At 38.6% G+C, this 20,768-nt stretch overlaps 1 protein-coding gene across 4 annotated transcripts in view; it reads right to left on the bottom strand.

Annotated features, from left to right (window-relative positions):
- Positions 1 to 20,768, bottom strand: part of BCAS3 (BCAS3 microtubule associated cell migration factor) — a 714,356-nt gene that overhangs the window by 332,532 nt on the left and 361,056 nt on the right. For all 4 annotated transcript variants that reach the window (XM_030828111.1, XM_030828114.1, XM_030828113.1 and 1 more), the window contains one exon: positions 17,512 to 17,612. In XM_030828111.1, the coding sequence (XP_030683971.1) occupies positions 17,512 to 17,612 (101 nt within the window). The remainder of the gene's footprint in view (positions 1 to 17,511; positions 17,613 to 20,768) is intronic.

Raw genomic sequence — 20,768 nt, 5'->3', positions numbered from 1 at the left:
CCTGGAAATAAGAAATAATTCAAAAAGATAGCTTAAAAATGTTTATGAAACATACATTTTCCATAAAGAATAGCACAGGCTGCTTTGTTTCTACTATTTTATAATCAGGAATTATTTGCAAACTATTAGAAAATCCTGTCGCTACATAAAATGTGAAAAAAAAAAAGTAACAAGACAAAGACCTTGACTTCAGGTGTCCTAGCTGCTTGTTTCCTCCTCTTTTAACATGCCTTGGGTCTGAATTTTCATGAGTTTCTGGACAAGTTATGAGATTCTAGGGCAGGGATCTCCCCAAATCTGAAAGTTGAAAAAGATTTTCACACCCTTAATTATAAAGATGAGAAACCTGAGGCGTAGAAGGCAATGACTCACTCAAGGTAACAATGTGAAGGAAGTCAAAACCATCAATGTCTGGATTTCCTGTTTCCTAAGTAAAGGCCCTGTCATATATAAACTTACACTGGAGCAGTCACAAATCTGTAAGGTTATCTGGGAAATCAATGAACATAGAAGCACAAGATGGACAAATAGAGGTGCAATTGAAAACTGAGCAGAAAGGCTGAATTACAGAGTTTCCCTGATATTTTCTGGAATATTTAAAAAACTATTATATAGTCAGGAGAGGGTAGAACACACCTTTTACCACCACAGAAATCAATTTTTTATTATTTAAAAGATGGTAGGTAAGCACAGGCCTTCTATTAATGGCAAAGAGATGCAGATATACATATAAACAACACTACCATAAAGAAGACATTTTTGTTTTAGCAAAATCCATATTTATATGATTACATTTCCTATGGTCGAGAGCAGCTATAATTAATGGATTTCCCTCCTTCTCCTAATGCAGCCATTTGTCAATTCAAATAAAGAAGGTCCAATCAATTTTGATGTATTTAGTAAGCAATTTGTCAAACAGTGCTATAATCCAGTTAATATATTAATTCTTGTCATGGAGAGAGTTCTAACAACTATGAGGTTTTCCATAACTGGAGAGAAAAAATCTGTGCATGGATGCAATGGTCATTTTTATGGAGATAACACCTCTGTGTCTCAATATCTGAGAGCATGCAGTAGTACATCACTTAATAGGAAAACCATTTTGTTATAATAAAACCCCTGGGTCTCCTGGACAGGGTGGCCGCTAATTCACTGTAATAAACTGAGTTTCTTCAAATCTCTGTGTAGCTCATGTATTTTTAATAAAATAAACAAGCCAGTATATATAACAATAAACACAACATCAGTAAGTTCTAAGGGGAATAGGGCTTTGTTAATACAAAGCCTGCGTCTTAAACTTCAAAAAACATCTATAAAATAATTTTTATACTTTATAAATTTATTTTAAATACTTTAATTAAAATAAACTATAAGTTAAAATTTTAATTTGCCTCTTAACGTTTCTTCATATGACTTGCAAAATAAGTGGTTCTCAGTCTTTTATTTTTCCTGTCCCAACATATTTCCAGTAAATTACTGACAGAATTCTATCAGTATATAATATGGGCACTGTACTAAGGCCACACAGTTAGTTACTACTGGTGGTCAAGACTCCCAACTCGTGGAAGGCTGTCCTTCAGCTGACACCATGTAAAGCTCTGGACATGACAGTTTTCTTACTTTTCATCTTTATTTCGGCCACTAATCAATTTCTATCTCCATCTCTTCCCAAGTCTGTCTATACACTTGGAGCTGGAGACATACGCAGAGCTTTCTGGCAGGTGGTCCACATTTATACCACAAAAGAAATCTGGAATGCAGTGACCAAGGAAGGGTCAAATCCTTTTTCAGCCTGGTCACTACCAGTTTGGGCAGAACAGAGGGCTAGAAGAAGACAGGTTTTGAGCATGTCACAGATAACCTCCAGAGCCATCCTGAGCAGATCTGGCAAACACTTTTGAAAGACAGTAACTCTCTCCATTCACTATATCCAAGGCTTTCTATAGTTCTCTATCAGGAAATGCAAAATCAGAGATGAAGGCAAATCATTTCTAGAAAATAAAATGGAAAAACACGGCAATTTTTTTAAACTAGAATAAGAAGAAAGAAAAGAGATAAGGAATACATTTATTTTCCAGACATTAGGATCCCCTTGGCCCATTTATAAACCATGTAAGAGCAGAGAAAAAAAAATTAGAAGAGTAATTTGGCACAGGGCTGTGTATTTATTTAAAAATCTGCAATGTATACCAGTTCTCCAGACTACCAGACGTCCCATTGTTTCATATGTCTGCTGAGAAAGGTGCCCTATGTGTCAGAAAAGCACACTGAATATTTTTCAATGACCCAGGGGGCAGAGGTCACTTATTATAAATGGATAATGAGACCTAATGCAGTGCTCTGAGTATGGACAAAGAAAGGGTCTATCCACAGCCCCTGGTGGATTGGTCATTCAGGCTTTTACTTCCTCTGCACACTTAATGGAGTCAAACAATTGACAGAAATTCTATAGAGAAGGCTGAAACTGAGAGAAACAACTGTATTCTAACTCTGATAGACAAATACAAATAGCGACCCTGAAATGGCGCCAGAATTCCTGTTACCACTGACACAGCAGACAGTTGTAGCATTCCTCCTAAATTCCCAGTCATTTATTAGCAATTAACCGTAGTGATGGAAGTGATGCCACATCAACCCACAAGCTCCTGCCAATATCAACTCTTTACATTACCGCAGGTGAGCAGAGACAGACCATTCTATTTTAGCTCCTCATTTTTTGGAGCAAAGGGCAAACATATATCCAAATCCCGCATCCCCTATCCCCACTACCCAATCATAAAAACACACATTCAGGGATATCAGTATCTGTATGTAAATAACCTTAAACTTACGTGAGATAGCATAAATGACATCAGGAGCAGAGTTCTGATAGTCTACAGGCTTTACAACCAACAGATGCTTTTTCTTTAATCTATCAGAATCATGTCCTAGCCCAGCCAGATCTGTCAATCCAGTGCAATAAATATGACTAGCTTCAGTGGAAAAAATGCTTACTCTCAACTGTATCTGAAAAATAGCAAGTCATACAACAATCTGAAGGAACACTGAGATACTACTATTACATAGAATTCTGTAAAATAAAGACATTAAAAAGTAAAAAGCAGCCCTTTATAGAGACATTCCTTTTGTTTCACTTCGATATTAAGAACAATTATGACAGGGCCAGGTGTGGTGGCTCATGCCTGTAGTCCTAGCACTACGGGAGGTCGAGGTGGGTGGACAGGGCCTTGAGCCCAGGAGTTTGAGACCAGTCTAGGCAACATGGCAAAACCCCATCTCTACAAAAATACAAAAATTAGCCAGGCATGGTGGTGCACACCTGTAGTCTCAGCTACTTAGGAGGCTGAGGCAGGAGAATCGCCTGAGCCGGGGAGGTTGAGGCCGTAGTGATCTGTGATCATGCCACAGCACTCCAGCCTGGGGGCAACAGAGTGAGACCCTGTCTCCTCCTGGCCAAAAAAAAAGAATTATGACAGGATGGTGGTATGACACGCACACTTTTTTTTCCCAACTGGTAAATACTAAAGCAAATGACAGAAAATGCCAAGATTAGCTTCAGAATAGGGTACGGATCATTAGGTTGTAATGGAAAGAACTTTTAATGTTGAAACATCTCAAGACCAGCAATGACAGAAAAACTCAATGAACTCTATTCCACAGGTCTGAAGATCTATGCGAAGACATGGAGAAGTAGGTAACCAATGAACACAAACGCAAAAAGGGAAATCTAGTACAAACTTTAAGTCCATCATTTACAATGTTTGCAGATTGTTGATGGTACTTTCATTCAACTATCTGACATCTTTTCAGTGAACAAGAAACTTTCATTTCCTAATATTCCCCAAGTTATAAAACATACATGTGGCTAAATTCAGGGTCTAAATGTCTCAAATGTTTAGTTTCTTAAAGAAAAACACTGTTTCACTGAAATCATTTCTCTATGGAAGGATATGTCAACTGAGAAGTTTAAGTATAAATAAGTGAAATTTTAACTATCCCAGATTTTCAAACCTGGATAGAGCAGTATGACACACCCGATGGACAACAATGGACTATAAACACTCTTTAAATAAGTCCTACATTACAAGTTTCCTCTACAAGAGAAAAACATTTCTTTCTTCCCCTTCCACCCCTACTCAGTCTTGGGCAAATATTTATTATGGACAATGCAAGGAAATATTGTTGAGTGCCTCCACCATGTACAGTACACATACCACAACAGCAATGCAATCCAGGATGTTAGGTTAAATCTAATGTGACATTTGAAAGGGAGCAGCTCATAAGAAAATTGCTGCATATTTAATTGCTTTTCCAGGGCACTGACAATATCCATGGTAGAAAACACCAACAATTTCTTTAACTTTCTGTATCGTTGTCCTTTTTATAGGCAGCAAGGAGTTGATAACAGCAACATGCACAAAACATATCAGCATTGGACTCAAAACTCATGAAACAACAGGATAGTAAAATCTTTTAAAATGACTTCATTCTAAACCCAAATGCATGGCTTTATATTAGAATGAAAAATATTGGCTCTTTCTAGTCTCAATGTTGTGGTTTGTATGCCAGCATTACAAAATTTTTTTGGGAATCAAGATCCCTAGAATTTAACCTTAATCATGTTGCTGACTTCTGATTTTAGTACTCCTCTACTAAAGCTCAATACTACTTTTAAGTCCTATCTACTTTATTGTATGTAAATGCCAAAAAAAATGTAAGTGAAGGCCAAGAGATTAGTAAAGCAATCATATTTTTTAAAGCCTATAAATCAATAGACAGTCCAGCTATTCAAAAGAAACGCACCACAGGCCAGGCGTGGTGGCTCACGCCTGAAATCCCAGCACTTTGGGAGGCCAAGGCGGGCAGATTGCTTGAGGTCAGAATTCAAGACCAGCCTAGCCAACATGGTGAAACCGTGTCTCTACTAAAAATAAAAAAATTATCCAGGCATAGTGGCACACACCTGGAGTCCCAGCTACTTGGGAGGCTGAGGCAGGAGGATCACTTGACCCGGGAGGCGGAGGTTGTAGTGAGCCAAGAGTGTGCCACTGCACTCCAGCCTGGGCAATGGGAGAGAAACCCTGTCTCCAAAAAAAAAAAGAAAGAAAAGACAAGAAAAGAAAACAAAGAGAAAGAAAGAAAAAGAAAGAAAGAAAGAAAGAAAGAAAGAAAGAAAAAAAGGAAGAAAAGAAAGGAAGAAGAAAGAAGGAAGGAAGGAAGGAAGGAAGGAAGGAGGGAAGGAAAAAGAAAGAAAGAAAGAAAAGAAACTCACAACAGACTTAATTTTCTTTAGTATAATAAAAACTAAGATTCTGTCAAAGGAACACAACTACTTCAGAGTCAGTTTCCAGTAAGACTTTTTATAGTTGTTAATTCAACTCATGATCCTCTTTTCTAATTCCCAAAGCATTGTTTTACGACTTCCATGACACCAAATTCTGTACTAGTTGCTTTTACTTCTAATCACTTGCTTTTACTTCTCATATGCTAACTTCTAACATGTCGTGCTGTCTATGGTTCCATAATATTCCATATGGTCAAACATGTCGATAAGGAAGAGGAAAATAAAAGATATAAAGAAGATCCAAATGGAACTTCAAGAGATAAAAAATATGATACCCTAAATGTAAAATACATTGAATGAAATTAACACAAAGAAAAGGAATTAATATACTTACAGATACAGAATTAAAAACTATATACAACCAGAGAGGAAAATAAGAATAAGAAAATCTTTACAAAGATTCAGTAAGCTGGGAAAGTATCAAGTGGTCAACATAAATAAAACTGGGGTCCAAAACAGGGAAAGTGACAGAGAGAGTGAAAGAACAATATTTGAAAACATAATTGTATAAAAATTTCCAAATTTGATGAAAACTACAAACCTACAGATCCAAGAATCCCATAAACCCCAAGCAGAAGAAAAGCACAGCATAGTTCATAGCTTTTTCTCTATTGTTTTTATGTTTTCTGTTTCACTGATTTATACTCTGATCTTTTTCCTTTTTTCCTATATTTTCTGCTTTGCATTAATTTCCTCTACTTTGTCTAGTTTCTTAATGTGGAAGCTGAGGTCATTGATTTCAGATCTTTTCCCTTTATAACATAAACATTAACCATATAATTTTTCCCTTGAGTATGGATTTAGTGCCATCTCACAAAATTTCCCATTTTTCTTTAAGGTTTTTATTTTGAATTAGCCAGGCATGATGGTGTGAGCCTATAGTCCCAGGTACTCAGGAGACTGAGGCAGGAGGATCACTCAAATTCAGGAGTTGGAGGCCACAGTGACCCATGACCAAGACACTGCACTCCAGTCTGAGTGACAGAGTAAGACCCTATCACCATGAAAAGAAAACAAGTTTTTATTTTGAAATGATTAAAGATTCACAAAAAGTTGCAAAATAGTACAGTGATGCTCTGTGTACCTTTCACTCAGTTGCAAAATCAGAAAATCACCATTGATACAATCCAGAGACTTTATTCAAATATAATGAAATTTACATATACAGTTTTACACTCAATTTATGTGTGTGAGGGTCTATTCAATTTTATCACAAGTGGAAATTGGTGTAACCTCCACTACAATCAAGATACAGAACTGTCCTATCACCACAAAGATCAACCTTGTAATAATTCTATATAGGCACATTCACCTGCTTCTCTCCCACCCCATCCCTAAGCCCTGGGCACCACTAATCTATTATCTATCTCTATAATTTTGTCATTTTGAGAATGTTATATAAATGAAATCATGCAGTGTGGAAACTTTGGAGATGGGCTTTCTTTTCACTCAGAATAATTTTCTTGAGGGTCGTCAAACGTGTCCCAAGTATTAATAGCTCAACTCACTTGTAAAAAAAACTGAGTAGTTGTCAAAGACATGGATATATCTGATTTCAATCTCATTCAGTTAAAAATAATTGGCCGGGCACGGTGGCTCACGCCTGTAATCCCAGCACTTCGGGAGGCCGAGGTGGGCGGATCACGAGGTCAGGAGATCGAGACCACAGTGAAATCCCGTCTCTACTAAAAATACAAAAAATTAGCCCGGCATAGTGGCGGGCACCTGTAGTCCCAGCTACTCGGGAGGCTGAGGCAGGAGAATGGCGTGAACCTGGGAGGCGGAGCTTGCAGTGAGCCGAGATTGCACCACTGCGGTCCAGCCTGGGCGACAGAGTGAGACTCCGTCTCAAAAAAAAAAGAAAAGAAAGAAAAAAAAGAATTTCTTAATTCCCTTTAGATTTCTTCTGTGAACCATGGACTATTTAAAAGTGTGTTTAATATTTCCAAATATTTGTGCACTTTCCAAAGATCTTTCTGTAATTCATTTCTTACTTAACTCTTGTGGTCAGAGAATATACTTTGTATGACTTGAAACCTTTTAAACTTACTGGGATTTGTTTTAGAGCCGAGAAGATTCCCTATATTGGTCAATATTCCCTGCACACTTGAAAAGAATGTGTATTCTGCTGTTGAGTGAAGTGTCCTTCTTAGTCTGATATTAATGTAGCAATTCCAAGTTTAAAGTGTGTTTCTTGTAAGTAGCATATAGTTAGAATTTACTTTTTAAATCTAATTTGACAATCTCATTTTTTATTAGAATGTCCATTTATAACTAATGAGTATTGATACGGTTAGAATTACATCCTCTTGCTTGTTTCCATTTTATTTCCTTTGTTGGCATATTAGATACAACATTTTGTTTTTGTTATTTTAGTAGTTGCTTTTGAGTTCATTATGTACATCTTTAACTTACCACAGTTTACCTTCGGGTAATATTATACCACTCACATATATTACAAAAATCTTACAATATTGTAGTTCCATTTCCCACCTCCCGGCCTTTATGCTACTGCATACACACATACATATACACACATGTGTATGTATACATACACACGTATGTATTAAAAACAATATGCCTTTTTTATGTTAACAGTCAATATTTTAAAACAAGTCAATTATATTTTAAATTTTAATTATTTACATTTTTACAAATTAGAAAAATATCTCATCCATTTACCTACATTTTTTCACCATTCCCAGTGCTCTTAATTCCTTTTGTGCTGATGTAGTTTTCTTCTGCTTTAAGGACTCCCTTTAACATTTCATATGAAGCTGATAACTTCTTTAAGCTTTCATGTATCTAAAATTTCTAATATTTTGCCTTCATCTTCAGAGATTTAGGGGGCAAAGGCAGTGCATAATTCTGGGTTGATGGTTATTTTCTTTCCACACTTAAAAGATATCTTCTGGCTGGGCGCAGTGGCTCACGCCTGTAATCCCAACATTTTCGGAGGCCGAGGTAGACGATCACCTGAGGTCAGGAGTTTGAGGCCTGACCAACATGGAGAAACCCCGTCTCTACTAAAAATACAACAAATTAGCCAGGAGTGGTGGCGCGTGCCTGTAGTCCCAGCTACTTGGGAGGCTGAGGCAGGAGAATCGCTTGAACCCAGGAGACGGGGGTTGCATTGAGCCGAGATCACGCCATTGCACTCTAGCCTGGGCAACAAGAGTGAAACTCCATCTCAAAAAAAAAAAAAAGAAAAGGAAAGGAAAAAATATCTGCTTATCTTTGCTCCTTGGTGTGTAACATGTCTTTTCCTCTGGCTGCTTTTAAGATTTTTTTCTCTTTGTCAATGATTTTAAGCAAATTGATTATAATACACTTTGGTATGCCTTTCTTAAGGTGTCCTGTACTTGGGATTTACTGACCTTTTTTTTTTTTTTGAGACGGAGTCTCGCTCTGTCGCCCAGGCTGGAGTGCAGTGGCGCAATCTCGGCTCACTGCAAGCTCCGCCTCCCGGGTTCACGTCATTCTCCTGCCTCAGCCTCTCCGAGTAGCTGGGACTACAGGCGCCCGCCACCACGCCCGGCTAATTTTTTGTATTTTTTTAGTAGAGACGGGGTTTCACCATGGTCTCGATCTCCTGACCTTGTGATCCGCCTGCCTCGGCCTCCCAAAGTGCTGGGATTACAAGCGTGAGCCACCACGCCCGGCCTTACTGACCTTTTTCTATCTGCAGTTTTATAGTTTATATCAAATTTGGAAATATTTTGGCTATTATTTCTTCTGTCCCACCACCCCTTCTTCAGAAACTGTTTACTAGTATATATTTTCCCACAGTTCAGTGATACTCTTTTAAAATTATTTTCTTTCTGTGTTTCATTTTAGAAACAAGATCTTTATCTTGCTCTATCTTCAAGTTCACTAATCTTTTCTTCTACAATTTATTTATTGATTTTTATTATTATTATTATTATTATTTGAGAAAAGGTCTTGCTCTGTTGCCCAGGCTGGAGTGCAGTGACAGAATCACGGTTCACTGCAGCCTTGACCTCCGGGCCTCAAGCAATGTTCCCACCTCAGCCTCCTGAGTAGCTGGGATTAAGGGCATGCACCACCATACCCAGCTAATTTTTCAAATTTTTTCTTTGGAGACAGGGTCTCACTCTATTTCCAGGCTGGTATTGAACTCCTGGCCTCAAGCGATCCTTCCACTTTGGCATCCCAAAGTGTTGAGATTACTTTTCTGCAATTTATAATCTATCTTCAGTCTTATGCAATGAAGCTTTCTTCTCACACACTGTGGTTTTCACAACTAGAAGTTTTTTATATTTAGATCTAAGTAATTTAGAGGTCTACTTAACTTTTTGAACATATGGAATACAGTCATAGTAACTGTTAGTGACACTAGTCCTGACTCTGTGTGACCATTGTACCCTCTAAGACACTCAGATGGTTGTTTCCTAGGCTGCAGTTTCCTCAGAGGCACCAGTATTCTGTTGAATACTGGAAAAGGACCCTCTGCAGTCTTCAGCATTTTTTCTCTGTGAAGATCTCCCCTGATATCCCATCCAAAAAATTCTAGGTGAGGGTTTGAAAATAGTAAATATTTTGGGCTTTGTGGGTCATATGGTCTCAGTTACTATTACTCAACTCTGTGATTATAGCTTAAAAGTGGCCACAGACAAGATAAAAATGAAACGGTGTGGCTATGTTCCAATAAAACTTTATTTACAATAAAAGCACATTGTAATTTGCCAACACCCGCTCTTCTCTGGTCTTACTGGACTCTCAGCTCTGTCTCCTCAACTGAGGGAGTCCCCTGGGTTTCACTTGCTTTCTCCCTCACTGTAACACAACCTAGAAACTCCAGAGACAACAAACTAAGGCAAGTGCAGGGCTTGTCTCATTTGTTTCCCATCTCTCAGGGATCGTTGTCCTTCATTCCCTAACGTCAGATGACTTGAAAACAATTGTTTCATATACGATTTCTGTTTCTGTTGTTGCTACATGCAGGAAAGTAAATCTGACCCCTGTTAGTCCATCTTGTTGGGAAGCTACTACTCAACTGGAAACTCAAGAAATAGTCAATGAAACTAAGAGAACACTAAATTTCCCCAAACTTGCGATCAAATTGAAACATATGAAATATTCTTTCCATCTTTCTCATATTCCTTTTAAAGTTAGAAGACACCAAGTATACACCCAATAATACACAGGGAAGTACTATGGACCCCAGTCACCTTTCCATTGTGAATCAAAGCTATATTTCTGTTGAATGAATGCATATTTCTATTACAAATAAAACTCAGTAAGCTCACAGAGGAACTTTTCACACACTCACAGACTGATTTAGAAAGAAGTCCAAACTCTGAAACGCACTCTGCCACAAAGCTAGTTAATGTCAGCAACTTAAAAACACGGTTGCTGCCAAATTACCTGAAAGAAAGGAGGAAACATTATTTTTCCCTTAAATAAGGCTTTCCTAAGGCAACTCAGTAAGCTCTGTTTTTAATTTACAAATTGGAAGCTCTACAGCAGATTGAAGAAAAAGTTATTGTCTATTTGGGGATCATATTCAAAGCTGGTTGATATTTACTGATATGTTCTATGGTTTATCTGCGTTTTTGGCAAAGGAATACACTGAAATATAATGCCTGTGTTGGAAGGCAATATAGTATGTAATTTTTATTTTAAAGAGAGTAAATACAGTGCTAACACAGAAATCACTAATGACCTCTGCTGTCATCTTCTTATAAACTATTCCCAAAATTTCTTTGACCAAGGCAAAACATCTTTTGGATTATAAATTCTTGACTTTTACTTTTACTGAGTTAAACAGAAAAATTAGATTACCATCTATATATTTAGTTGGCATATATAAATTAATCTGTGAAACTGCTGAAATATCAGACTTTTAAAAAACTTATTAAAAATGCCAATTTCATATGGTTCCACCTAATAACAGAGAAGTCATCTGTGCCTCTACAGTGACCTCTGTATGGAGCATTCTAGTATGATCTAAATTACAATACACCAAAATTCCTCAGTTTGGGGTATCAATTTGTGATACAGCAAAATTCTTCAATAAAAATAAAAATTCATTAATTTTGGTCATTCCATTCAATTAATATAGGTAGGAAATGTTACTATAATTGAAGAATACAGGATCTGGAGTTTTTACTTACTTTATATTAAGGTTACATAAGAAGTGTTTAGTGTTTGGGGCTGGTTCCCTTTTCCTTCCACCACAAGCCACCCTTTTTGCCACATATACAGAACTTGTTTATTAACTAGCAGTGTATTTATTATGATTACTGGGCTGGAAGGGGAGTGGAGATTCCTTGCTAAACATCCTGCTCTCCTACTCTCTTCTCACTCAGACAAAGTCTCTTTCCCATTTCCATTTACATCATTCTTTGTCTACTATTATAATAATTTCCGGAGTTTGTACAAGTCTGCTTCACTTGATCCACAGATCCAAATACAAAAAAATAAATGCTTGCAACATTTGTGAAGTTCGTATTAGAGTTTACTAAAAAGTTATACAATCAGCTTTCCATATCCCTGGTTCCGCATCTATGGGTTCAACCAACCTCAGGCTGAAAATATTCTGTGAAAAAAAAGGATGGCTGCCTCTGTACTGAACATGTCTAGACTTTTTTCTTGTCATGATTCCCAAACAATACAGTGTAACAACTATTTATATAGTACTTACATTGTATTAGGTATTATAAGTAATCTAAAGATGACTTGAAGCATACAGGGGGATGTGCATGGGTCACATGCAAATAATAGTACCAGCATCAGGACTTGAACATCTGTGGATTTTGGTATCTAAGGGAGGTTCTGGAACCAATTTCCCATGACACCAATGAATGACTATATTTGAAAATTCTTTGAGAATAATATTTATTAAAGTTTTCAAGTTGGGAAATCAGAGGTAATTTCCAATATAGTTAAGGAAAACAAAAAACTTTCTGGCACCAGGTATGATATACTTGTGTTTTAAAAGGTATAATATCTTTCCAAATGGCTTCAGTAAGGGAAATCTGGGAGAAAGCAAGAGTAATAAAGTCCGCTTAATGGCTCTAACTTGCAGAAAGGGTGCAACAGATGGGTGGGCATTCTCTTGAAACTGGCACCAGTATTGCTTTTATTTTATATGTATATATATATAATATATATATTTTATATATAAATTTTATATATTTATATATATTTTATATATAAATTTTATATATATATATATATATAGAGAGAGAGAGAGAGAGAGATGAACTCTCACTCACTCTGTTGCGCAGGCAGGAGTGCAGTAGTTCAGTAGTGCAATCTTGGCTCACTGCAACCTCCAACTCCTGAATTCAAGCGATTCTCCTGCCTCCCTTCCGAGTAGCTGGAATTACAGGTGTGCGCCACCACATCTGGCTAAATTTTGTATTTTTAGTAGAGATGGGGTTTCATCATGTTGGCCAGGGTGGTATGAAACTCCTGGCTTCAAGCGATCCCCCCGCCTCGGCCTTCCAAAGTGCTGGGATTACAGGCATGAGCCACTGCGCCTGGCCTTGTTTTTTTTCTTAAGAGACAGAATCTTGCTCCGTCACCCAGGCTAGAGTGCTGTGGTGTAATCACAGACCACTGTAACCTCAAATTCCTGTGCTCAAGTGATCCTCCTATCTCAGCCTGCTGAGCAACTGGGACTACAAGTGCATATCACCATGTTCAGCTAATTTTTAAAATGTTTTTGTAGAGACAGGGTCTCTCTATGTTGCCCAGGATGGTCTTTAACTTCTGGCCTCAAACAATCCTCCCACCTTGGCCTCCCAAAGTACCAGGATTACAGGCATGAGCCACCATGCCCAGGCCAGGTATTCCACTGTAAATGCTGAATACAAAAAAGGTTTTGTAAATTGTACCAAAAGTCCCAAAGGTCTATCATTTGAAAATATATTCTTCTGAGATAAGAAACAAAAGCTTATAATAATAATGCTTAAATGTATAAACTATTTTACAGTTTTAAAAAGGACTTTATGCTGGGCACAGTGGCTCACGCCTATAATCCCAGCACTTTGGGAGGCAGAGACGGGGTGGATCACAAGGTCAGCAGATCGAGACCATCTTGACCAACATGGTGAAACCCCATCTCTACTAAAATACAAAAAATTAGCCAGGCGTGGTGGCACGTGCCTGTAATCGCAGCCACTTGGGAGGCTGAGGCAGGGGAATTGCTTGAACCCAGGGGGCAGAGGTTGCAGTGAGCTGAGATCGTGCCACTGCGCTCCAGCCTGGCAACAGAGCAAGACTCCATCTCAAAAAAAAAAAAAAGACTTTAGCATCACTTCATTGATCATCATGACACCTCTATAAGAGCAAGTATAATAATTGACATCTACATTTATCAAGTTATTGCTGGATTTAGAACTAGAACCCAGGTCTTTTCACCTTTATCCCAATATTAGTCCACCTGGAACTCAAAAGGTCTAAAATGAAATGCATTATACAGTAAGTCCTCATTTAACATCATTGATAAGTTCATGGAAACTGTGAATTTAAGTGAAATGAAATATTAAAAAAAAATTTTACCATTGACTAATTGATATAAACAAGAGTTAAGTTCTTATGGCATATATATATATATATATATTTTTTTTTTTTTTTTTTTTTTTTTTTTTGAGATGGAGTGTCGCTCTGTCACCCAGGCTGGAGTGCAGTGGCGCAATCTCAGCTCACTGTGAGCTCCACCTCCTGGGCTCACGGCATTCTCCTGCCTCAGCCTCTCCAGTAGCTGGGACTACAGGCACCCGCCACCACGCCCGGCTAATTTTTTGTATTTTTAGTAGAGACGGTGTTTCACCGTGTTAGCCAGGATGGTCTCCATCTCCTGAACTCGTGATCCGCCAGCCTCGGCCTCCCAAAGTGCTGGGATTACAGGTGTGAGCCACTGCGCCCCCGCCTCTTAAGGCATATTTTTTTTCTGGTCAAAAACATCAGTAAACTTCTGAATAAAGACCCCAAATGCTTTAATACTAAACATCAAAATAAATGTGAGCTATATATACATTTAAGAAAGATTAATTAAAACAAGTAATAAAATTTACTCATTTTCTAGTGAATCACCGAGTAGTGGAGCTTGAAGTGCTGGTGAGTTAAATCAAGGAATAAATGTTTGCAAAGTGAAAATTTTAATGAGCACCTCCTACCACCACGAAGTTAAAACACAGATAATAACCAAAATGTTGGTCTTGCTGAGCACTTTCATATAGCATCATTTATTGTTGTACATTTGTGTGATTTACCATATATTTTAAGAATTTTTATTTTACAATAATTTGTATTCACTCATTCAGAGTTGTGGGCGGACAGAGCCTATATCCTGGCAGCTCAGGGTACAAGGCAGGATCCAACCCTAGACAGGACACCATTCGATTGCAGGGCACTCTTGCACACACAGGCCCATATTTACTCAGCCTGGGACACAATGTTGCCATGCCAATTAACCTAACATGCATACCTTTGGTATCAGGGACAAAACCTGTGTACCCATTGAAAACCCACGCAGACATGGGGAGAACGTGAAAACTCCACACGGGCAATGGCCCCAGGCAGGGAGCGATTATTTTTTCTCATCAGCCTTATAAAGAATTGATGTTAAACAAAATGATATCATTCAAGGACCTGCTGTATTCCATATTAGAAACCACAGAATCATTAGTAACTACTTAGTTTCAAATTGTCTCTGTCTTTTTTGAGACAGAGTTTCACTTTGTCGCCCAGGCTGGAGTGCAGTGACACCATCTCGGCTCACTCCAACCTTCACCTCCCAGGTTCAAGCAATTCTCATGCCTCAGCCTCTTGAGTAGATGGGACTACAGGTGCACGCCACCACACCTGGGTGATTTTTTGTGTGTGTTTTAGTAGAGACGGGGTTTCACCATGTTGCCGAGGCTGGTCTCAACCTCCTGAGCTCAGACGATCTGCCTGCCTCGGCCTCCCAAAGTGCTAGGATTACAGGCGTGAGCCACTGTGCCCAGCCTCTAATTCCTTTCTATGCCAACTCTTAAACATCTCACAGGTCTGTCCTGTCTTCTCTGTAATACAGCATTAATTTAAGGTCTCATCTTGCTCTAGGATCACCTAGCCTCCACTCCCTTCCTCTGAATTTCCTGATGCAGTGCTGCCAGAGTGATCTTTCTTTCTTTTTTTTTTTTTTTTTTTTTGGTGAGATGGAGTCTTGCTCTGTCACCCAGGCTGGAGTGCAATGGCGCCATCTTGGCTCACTGCAACCTCCATCTCCCGGGTTCAAGTCATTCTCCTGCCTCAGCCTCCCAGGTAGCTGGGATTACCGGCATGCACCACCACGCCCAACTAATTTTTTTGTATTTTTAGTAGAGATGGGGTTTCACCATGATGGCCAGGCTGGTCTCGAACTCCTGACCTCAAGTGATCCTCCTGCTTCAGCCTCTCAAAGTGCTGGGATTACAGATGTGAGCCACCACACCCAGCCCAGAATGATCTTTCTAAAATACAATTTTGATGGTGTCATTCCTATGCTTGAAAACATGTAATGGCTTACTACTGCCAACAGTAGTGGTTCTTAAATTAGGCACCCGGGGATTTTTGTTGTTCTGAGCATTAGACAAAGGTGTTTAGGGCAGCTAAAATCAAGCAGAGTGTAATGTCAATAAGGTCAATCACTGGAACAAAAAACAATTAACAGAGAGATATAGCTATATCTTTTCCCCTATATGTTTTGTAAATATTTCAGACTTGTATGTCTATTAAATAGACTTAATAGGTATGAAAATAACAACACAAAACACAATATTAACTCTGAAAGAGTCAACTATGCTTAATTCAACAATTAGTTAGTTTTGCTCCTTGAGAGGTAATGGAAAATGTACTCATGATTCTTATTTCATATCATATTCATGTCATGTATTTTTCCAGTTCATATGATAGTTAAATATATGCTTAAAAAATCTAGAAACTAACAACTTCTATATGCACTGCTTCTTGAATCAATCTGAAAATCACTTACATATCACCCGTCTGTGATGCTGTAGGCAACACACGTCACTGCTCTCACAGTTCAATTTATAACCCTCCACTGATACACCTACCCCACTTTATTTTACTTTTTTATTAAATGTCTGTCTCCTGAATCAGGGAATTCATTGAGGAGAGAAGCAATATACTAATCTCCTTTAAATCAGAACTGCCTCACACATAGTAGGCACTCAATAAAAATGCCCTAGAAAAAGCAGAGAGTTCAACAATAATATGAGAGAGCAAGACTGCCAACTATTGATTACAGGTATGGAGTTTCATAACTTGACAGCAAACTCTATAAAATATTTCTGTTTCCAGTATAATATATAACACATTATAAAGATAAAATAAAATCATTCGACAACTATTTTAATTCATGCTTTCTAATATACCGGGCAAGATAATGTGTTAAATACAACAAAGTTTAATTAAAAACATGTCAATGTTGATTTTTAAGAATTTTCTTTAAAACATGCACTACTCAGAGCCATCAAATTAAATTAAGGATTCTGTCTATATCTACAAAAATGAATTATAACTGTAAATAATTTTTAATTCTATAAACACAAACTGGATAATAAATACTAAATTGCCTTTAAATGCCTCCTATATAAAAAGGCTGTATCTAGGTCAATGAACTAGGTTCAGTCTCTACAAATGCTCATGCTTAAACATATAAGTAAACAAACAAATAAATAAATATAGTTGAAATCTTTACCCCATTATTGCAAGTAAAATTCTACCAAAAGAAAAGCCTACTGGCATAGTTTTCATAGTTGCACTTTTAACTGTGCTAAGTTTTTGGGGTTTTTTTTTTTCCACATTAGAAACAGATTCCAAGCTTTATGAAACTTTTTTATTATATCCTAGTATTTTCAGGTAGTTGTTTTTATGTTTGTTTGAATTTTTGAGCCCTCCAGATATTCCCTATCAACTTAACTTTTATTACAGGAATATATTTCATAGGTAAAGAATATAAGCAGTCAGAGACATAATGTATACTAAGGCTTACAGTTTATATTCGTATTAAATATCTTATTTGCCTCAGACTGATTCTTTAAGGCCTATGGCCTATGGCCAGTGGTAATGTTTGCTTTCAAAGCTAGCATTTTAAGATGAAATCTGAATAGACCATACGAAAGGAAAAAAAAAAAATCTGAACTACTTACGGCCAGCAAGCAGGAACTGATAATACTGTACTGCATCTGCAGCGAGGAGCAGAGGGTGGTTTGCATTAAATGGTGGCTGCAATTCATTCCATTGAGGGGTTCTAAGGAAATAGGAGAAGAATATTAATATTTAAGCTTAATAGATGGGATGTAAATCACCATGACTGTCATCACTGATGAACAGTGACTTAAACTCACACTATTTTTGTGATCATTAAAATGAACTTGTAATCATTAAAATGAATGTGCTGAAACCTGAAACACAAGGCCATCTGCTTAGAAAAAATAAAAAGGTGGCAGTCTTTCATACAAATAACATGCAGTCAATATAAGCTTAACAGCAGAAGACCCTCCAACAGAATAGGCAAGACATTCAGAAGATTAAACAGGTGTAAAATTCAAATGTTACAACTAACTAGTTCTAATTTAAGTAATTTCTGATCTCTCTATTCTGAAAATATGTGTATATTTTAAAATAAAACGAAGTAGGTAAAAATGGTTAATAAAACACAGCTGTGTAAATGGATGACCTATTATAGATCAAATTAGCATCTGAGCTCTTAAGTTACTATTTCAACAATGATAGTGTAGTAATTTTAATTAGATCTGCCCACTCCTAAATAAGCTTGATAAATCAGATACTGATCAGATCAATCCAGCATAGCAAAGTAGTAGTAAAGAATGCTGGAGCCTCCAAAAATCAATACAAGAATATTTTAAACTGTCAAAAGGACAGGGATCGTTTTCATATCCATTTTTATCTGTTTCCTTCCATACATGTCAGGAGCAATTTTTTCTCTCCTGGACAATGAACTATATTAAAGAGGTTTTATTCCAGGATTTTTTTTCCTTTTGGTTATAGCTTATAAAGATTCTAATCATTATGCATGTTTGAGATGGACTCTGATTCTTTTTTTTTTTTTTTTTTGAGACGGAGTCTCGCTCTGTCGCCCAGGCTGGAGTGCAGTGGCGCAATCTCGGCTCACTGCAAGCTCCGCCTCCCGGGTTCACGCCATTCTCCTGCCTCAGCCTCTCTGAGTAGCTGGGACTACAGGCGCCTGCCATCATGCCCGGCTAATTTTTTTTGTGTTTTTAGTAGAGATGGGGTTTCACCGTGGTCTCGATCTCCTGACCTCGTGATCCGCCCACCTCGGCCTCCCAAAGTGCTGGGATTACAAGCGTGAGCCACCGCGCCCGGCCGATGGACTCTGATTCTTAATAAACATTCCTACAAGGCTTAACCACGCTATCTTGGAGAATTACTTTCAGAGAAACCTTCGAATCTATCTATATTAGTTTCTATTGCCCTTAATGGCTATCTCAATGTTACTCTCTATTTTCAGTGAGCATGAGATTGCAAATAGAGGAAGCATAAGTCCAAGAAAATTTAACACAGAAGTGCAAGGGGGAAATAAGTTCAAACAGAGGTATTCTCCAAGGTACATACAGAAGACAATTAAAAAAATATTTCATGGGCCAGGCGTGGTGGCTCACGCCTGTAATCCCAGCACTTTTGGAGGCCGAGGTGGGTGGATCACGAGGTCAGGAGATCGAGACCATCCTGACTAACACAGTGAAACCCCGTCTCTAGTAAAAATACAAAAAATTAGCTGGCATGGTGGCGGGTGGCTGTAGTCCCAGCTACTCGGGAGGCTGAAGCAGGAGAATGGCGTGAACCTGGGAGGTGGAGCTTACAGTGAGCCAAGATCACACCACTGCACTCCAGCCTGGGCGACAGAGAGAGACTCTGTCTCAAAAAAAAAAAAAAAAAAAAAAATATGTTCACACAAAAATCTGTGGGCCGGGCGCAGTGGCTCACGCCTGTAATCCCAGCACTTTGGGAGGTCAAGGTGGGCAGATCACGAGGTCAAGGGATCGAGACCATCCTGGCTAACACGGTGAAACCCCATCTCTACTAAAAATACAAAAAAAAAAAAAATTAGCCAGGCGTGGTGGCGGGCGCCTGTAGTCCCAGCTACTCGGGAGGCTGAGGCAGGAGAATGGCATGAACCCAGGAGGCGCAGCTTGCAGTGACCCGAGATTGCGCCACTGCACTCCAGCCTGGGTGACAGAGCAAGACTCCGTCTCAAAAAACAAAAAACAAACAAACAAACAAAAGGCCGGGCGTGGTGGCTTACGCCGTAATCCCAGCACTTTGGGAGACCAAGGCGGGCGGATCACGAGGTCAGGAGATCGAGACCATCCTGGCTAACACGGTGAAACCCCGTCTCTACTAAAAAAATACAAAAAATTAGCCGGGCGCGGTGGCGGGTGCCTGTAGTCCCAGCTACTCGGGAGGCTGAGGCAGGAAAATGGCATGAACCCGGGAGGCAGAGCTTGCAGTGAGCCGAGATAGCGCCACTGCACTCCGGCCTGGGCAAAAGAGCGAGATTCTGTCTCAAAAAAAAAATCTGTACATGAATGTTCACAGCAACATTATTTAATAACAGCTTAAAAAGTAGAAATATCCATCAACTAATAAATGGATAAACAAAATGCAGTATAACCATATAATGGAGTATTATGTAGCCATAAAAAGGAGTGAAGTTCTGACACATGCTACAACATGGATAGATCTTGAAAATATGCTAAGTGAAAGAAGCCAGACACAAAAGGTCCCATATTGTATGATTCCACTTACATGAAATGATCAGAGTAGCAAAATCCATAGAGAAAGAAAGTAAACTGGCTGCTGCCTAGGTCTGAAGGTTGGAGAAAAATAAGGAGTGACTGCTAATGAGTATGAGGTTTCTTTTTAGGGTGATGAGAACTGATTGCAGCGATAAGTGCACAACTTTGTGAAAAGTCACTTTTAATGGGTTAATTTTATTGTACGTAATTTATGTCAAATGAAAAAGTAATGAAAGGCCAGGTGCTCATGCCTATAATCCCAGCACTTTGGGAGGCCAAGGCAAGTGGATCACCGGAGGTCAAGAGTATGAGACCAACCTCGCCAACATGGTGAAACCCTATCTCTACTAAAAATTAGCCAGATGGGATGGCAGGCGCCTGTGGTCCCAGCTACTCAGGAGGCTGAGGCAGGAGAATCGCTTGAACACGGGAGGTGGAGGCTGCAGTGAGCTGAGATCGTGCCACTGCCCTCCAGCCTGGGCAACAGAGCGAGACTCTGTTTCCAAAAAAAAAAAAAAAAAAAAGTAATGAAGCATTGTTTGTTTTGCTAGGTGAAAGTGAGATTTAAAAAATTACATACTATATGATTCCATTTATATAAAATTTTAGAAACTGGGCCAGCGTGG

This window comes from Nomascus leucogenys, chromosome 14, assembly GCF_006542625.1.
Source record: "Nomascus leucogenys isolate Asia chromosome 14, Asia_NLE_v1, whole genome shotgun sequence".
Taxonomy (NCBI): domain Eukaryota; kingdom Metazoa; phylum Chordata; class Mammalia; order Primates; family Hylobatidae; genus Nomascus; species Nomascus leucogenys.
This window is presented reverse-complemented; position numbering and strand designations above follow the sequence as displayed.